At 35.7% G+C, this 4,956-nt stretch overlaps 1 protein-coding gene across 1 annotated transcript; it reads right to left on the reverse strand.

Annotated features, from left to right (window-relative positions):
- Positions 1-278: 278 nt before the first annotated feature.
- Positions 279-4,426, reverse strand: LOC148011371 (sugar transport protein MST4-like). The gene is made up of 4 exons (XM_087670348.1): positions 4,285-4,426; positions 2,684-3,003; positions 934-1,578; positions 279-743 (listed from the first exon to the last, which is right to left on the reverse strand). Exons 1-4 carry the CDS (start codon positions 4,424-4,426, stop codon positions 279-281), a joined length of 1,572 nt encoding a protein of 523 aa, XP_087526474.1.
- Positions 4,427-4,956: the final 530 nt, after the last annotated feature.

Below are 4,956 nucleotides of genomic sequence, written 5' to 3' on the forward strand. Positions count from 1 at the left end.
AAAGTCATCACATCTTACGTGGGAACAAAAAGGTTCATAAGCATTGATCGTGTTTTTAACTCACACTTTGAAAACACTTTAACACTTTAAATGGATTCAATCCATTGATTTTGTGGATTATATCCACAAGCTTCACAAGCTTTATCATGTTGGAACTACCACTATTGTAGCCGACTTTTCAAAGAACAAAGAAAAATCATACAATATCCATAAGTGAGAAATGGCTTCAAAGGATAAATTTGAGACCACTAATTGCCATCATATGCAACACACTTTTATTAGGCTTTCATTTCAATGGATCTAAACTCTTGTTGTACAAAGTTCTCTTTGGAATCGGTGTAGTATCGTTTCCAAAACCAATGATTTTCCCACAAGGCCTCCATCTTATCTAGTGAAATTCCCTTTGTTTCTGGGATGAAGAAAAAGGTGAATGCACCCATGATAAATAGCCATCCTGAGAAGAAGAGGAAAATTCCAAATCGAAAGGCACATAACATTGACAAGAAACTTTGTGCTATAGCAAATTTCAAGAGCATATTCACACACACAGTAATGCTTTGCCCTGCAGATCGCACATCTTGTGAAAAGATCTCACTTGGAATGAGCCATGATAGAGGACCCCAAGATGCCTTGTATGCATATACAAAGAGGCATAAGAAAAGTACTTGCAATATCCCCTCTGCACGTGGTAGGTGTCTAGCTCCATCTTGTAGGCCTAATCCAAGAATAATGGATATAGCACCCTGTATCCAAATATGTGTAAAATTAGTTGTGGTATAATCAATTGAGAAGAATGAAAATCAATTAAGTATGCAAAGATTTTAAAAAATAACACTCGGAGAATATGATAATGTTCCACCGATATGCAATAAACCAAAATGCAAGAAGCACTAAGACCAGTGGTTTTGAATCAAATAAGTTTAGTATACTTACAGCAAAGAAGAACATGAGTGTTGTAGCAGTTAGGAGAACAACTCGACGACCCCATCTGTCAACAATTGAGATGGCAGTAATAGTAGCTAAAAGCGCCACACAACCAGTGATTACAGTGGAGTAAAGAGCAGCATTATCACCAAATCCAGCCGAGTTGAACAAAGAAGGACCATAGAAAAGAAGGGCATCATAGCCAGCAACTTGTTGAAAGAAGGGAATGGCAATGCCCAAAACCAATTGAGGTCGATGTCGTCTCTTCAAGATGGCTACGAAGCTAGAGGAGACTTCTTCACCATGGTTAATAGCCATGGTTTCATGCCTTGCTTTCAACAAGCCTTCAAATTCAATGTCTATGTTGGATGTGCCTCTAATCTTCTTTAATACCACCTTGGCCTCTTCATACTTGTTCTTTGCAATGAGACTGCTTGGAGTGTCAACCATGAATAGACTAAATAGAGCTAGAAAAATTGCAGGGATGCCATTTACACCCAATGACAAGCGCCATCCCCATGGATGTATGTGAGAGCTTACATAGTTAACAATATTTCCCGTAAGAATTCCTATTGACAAGTTTAAGGAAAAGAGGAGGTTCAATCTGCCCCTATGCTTTGCTGGAGCAAGCTCTGATAGATACAATGGAACTGCCTATAACAACACCAAATTTTAGCTAAGTAATTCATACTTAAAAGTAAATGCCAAAAACTAAGTGCTAGAAAGTCAATGTTGCCTATATATTATGCAAAGAAAAAACTCATTTTGCCATATATCACCAAATGCCATATAGTTTTTTGAAAATAAGTCAAATACAGTTACATTTAGACACAAGATAACATATTTAGGACAAAAACACAATGCCACATATGCATAAGCATGTGTAGAATCACTATTATCACAACCACAACAATATTGTCAAATGTTTTTGCGATGCAAATAAATCTATATTACCAATATCTTTGAATGGACAAAATGACTATTGTTTACTTTTAAGTAGAGTGTAGTTAGACTATGCCTAAATAAAAGAGTTGGAATAATAAAGTGAAAAATTGTAATACATATGTTAGCCTTTTATATTTCATGAAGCTTTATATTTATCAGTCAATAAATTAAAAATAAATAGACTTGCTCATAATACCAATAATAATACCAAAAATAAATATCAAAGGTTTTATTTGCATGAAAAAAAAACATTTTTTGCCATTATCATGCAATGCACAAACTCTCTATTGTTCATTTAGTAGTTATACATACACTAAATTTAAGCAAAAGTTTTAGAGAAAGTGAAAAATAAATTAGCATACTTGCACTCAAAACTTTTTCTCACTTGTTATTCATTAATCATTGTAACCTTGATTTGTGACTCATATTTACAAAGTAACAAAGATGACTCCCATTTACAAAGTAACAAATAAATGTCGAGTAAAATTACATTTATACAACAAAAGTGGCAAGTAGTAAACTAGATGATAATCTTATGTGGACAAGTCACATGATAGAATCTAAGCACTTGTATATTATGAAACATATTATCTAATCTAAAAAATACATAACATTTAGTCCAATAAGCATGTTGATAGATTCAACACATTAGTGGAGAGCATACATTGAATCAACATGGATTATGCACAAACATTGAAGGTATGACTTGTTTAGGAGAAATAGTGAAAGCCATTGATGCTTGGAAAATGTCCCATACTACATATTAATGAATATGAAATCATTCAACAAGCAGCTAATATACAAATGGAAGTACCTGGTTAGAGAAGCCAAGGCCACAACCCAAAAGGATGCGGTTTAGGATGAGCATCTCAAGGTTGGTTGCTAGTGCTCCAAGAGCGGAGGCTACGATGAAGAGAAGACCTCCAATAAACATAGTTTTCCTGTGGCCAAGCCTCTTGGTCACCTCGGCAGCAACAAAGGTTGCAAAAAGGGAGGCCAAGCACAAGGAGGAAACAAATAGCTCATACACTTGATTGTCATACTGACAATAAGTACTTTCTTGTGAGTTCATCTTGTTTCGATACACCATAGGATAAAACATCTTTAAAAAATCATTCATTATAGACACCCCACCTACAAAAAAACATGGCCAAACTTTAGCTTAATGCTCTTAAAAATCACTATATACAACCCTAGTTACAAAATATGGCTAGAATTTAGGCGAATACCACAAGTTATTCAAGCTAATTATATTCATGTAATAAAAATGCAAAGATATTAAAAAAAGCTGTAGAGAAATAGCATCGAAATTGGTTCAAGCTTATTATATAAAGATCCTTAAGGGAAAAAACAAAACATCCTCGACAACAAGTTATTCAAGCTAATTATGTTCATGTAATAAAAATGCAAATATATTAAAAAAATCTCTAGAGAAATAGCATCAAAATTGGTTCAAGCTTATTATGTAAAGATCCTTAAGGGAAAAAACAAAACATCCTCGACAACGTTCAAGCTACATTATGCGAAGATTCGAGATAAGGAAAAAAACAATAATTCTAAATCAAAATGTTTTAGAAAACCAATTATCCTTAGATTTAACATATTTAGTTTTTGAACTTCCATACCCAAAAAGTAGAGAACAAATCATTCTTAAATAATTTTCAAAAACTGCATTAGTTTAACCAAAAAATAAGTGTCCAACCCAATTTAATTTCCATGCCAAGAAAGAGAAAACAAACTTCAACAAAATAAAAAATACAAAGGCAGATGTTATCTGGATAGGGACATAGTTTAAGGGGATCGTGCGTGCATAAGGTTAGTAAATTCACAATAATTTGTATCCCATGGTTTGAAGATAGGCTCTAAATTCCTAGTTATTTTTATTTATGAATAGTGCTTTATCTCTAGAATTCAAGTTGATCCATGATTACATCATTGAAATATGTGAGAATTAATGTGCACATAATAGCATGGGAGATTTAGCTCAGATAAGACATCATTATAAGGAAGCAATTACATGATTATAAGCAAGCGATTACATGATTGAGATTTGTGAAATCACTGTGTAGAAATAACAGACATGTAAAGGATCGGTAGCTGGATTTGATCCTCAAATAGCGCAATGAATTAAGTAAGGCCAAGCAGCTGAATATCGAAATTCAGTTAATATTGGACATGTGATTAGCAAGATTCGGAAAGGTAATTAATTTAGAGAGACTAACAATTAGCAACATGGATGATGAACAAGCAAGCTGGCGCAGCTGATTGAAAATGTCGGTAATCTTGAAAGAAGTAATTAGGAAGCTGAATTGAAGAACAATTAGTTGGTAGGAAGCTGAATGGAAGAGCAATCACGGAACTAATTGATGCAACTACTTAATTTGTCAGATAATTAATGGATCAGGAGTTGGGTACCTGCGACAACGAGGTCGTAGCCATAGATGAGGCCGCCGCTGGCCGCCATGACGGAGGTGAAGAGTATGTACAGAGTGACCTTGCCATCATCGAACTGGAGCTGATTAGTGCCGTGACTAGCACTAACTACATGGGACACCATCATTAAATTATACGTGCCAAGTTGATGATCCCCTGCGCCTGCAGCTGGCCGATTGTAATCACTTGAATAACTCAATTAATTCGTCAGTAATTACACTCCCAAGATGGCGCCGCAGGGATTAATCACTGCGCTAATCAGCCAAAGCTGCTGCCGAATCAAGTAGTAAGAATGATAGTGCTCAGGGTCACAATCAGAATCATAATCATGATCATGAGCTACGCCGTCAATAATTTTGCTGCACTGGGTACTGATTAATCGGGGTTATTAACCTGTGCGGGATCCCATTTTAGGGCTACAAAGGACTGTGATGATATAACTCACGTGAGAAAACGGGAGTGATGGAGGAGTTGGGTCTGCTGTTATCGCAGACACAGACACAGACACACAGAGGGAGAGAGAGAGAGAGAGAGGAAAAAGATTAGGCTAAAGTGAAGGCCAGCTCTCGCAGTCGTGTGCCCAACTCCACTCCACTGTCTAAACACAGTCCCATCTTTCTTTCTCACATTATTTCCTTTAAAAAGAAAAAAGAA

The sequence above is a fragment of the Lygodium microphyllum genome, chromosome 28 (genome assembly GCF_053477565.2).
Source record: "Lygodium microphyllum isolate KBCC chromosome 28, Lygodium_microphyllum_v1.1.10, whole genome shotgun sequence".
Classification (NCBI taxonomy): domain Eukaryota; kingdom Viridiplantae; phylum Streptophyta; class Polypodiopsida; order Schizaeales; family Lygodiaceae; genus Lygodium; species Lygodium microphyllum.

Coding starts and splice junctions, on each gene's coding strand:
- LOC148011371 (XM_087670348.1), bottom strand. CDS start 4,426: ATGGTGTCCCATGTAGTTAGTGCTAGTCACGGCACTAATCAGCTCCAG. Junction 3,004..4,284: donor CTACGACCTCGTTGTCGCAG/GTACCCAACTCC, acceptor GTTTTTTTGTAG/GTGGGGTGTCTATAATGAAT. Junction 744..933: donor CACTCATGTTCTTCTTTGCT/GTAAGTATACTA, acceptor ATTTGGATACAG/GGTGCTATATCCATTATTCT.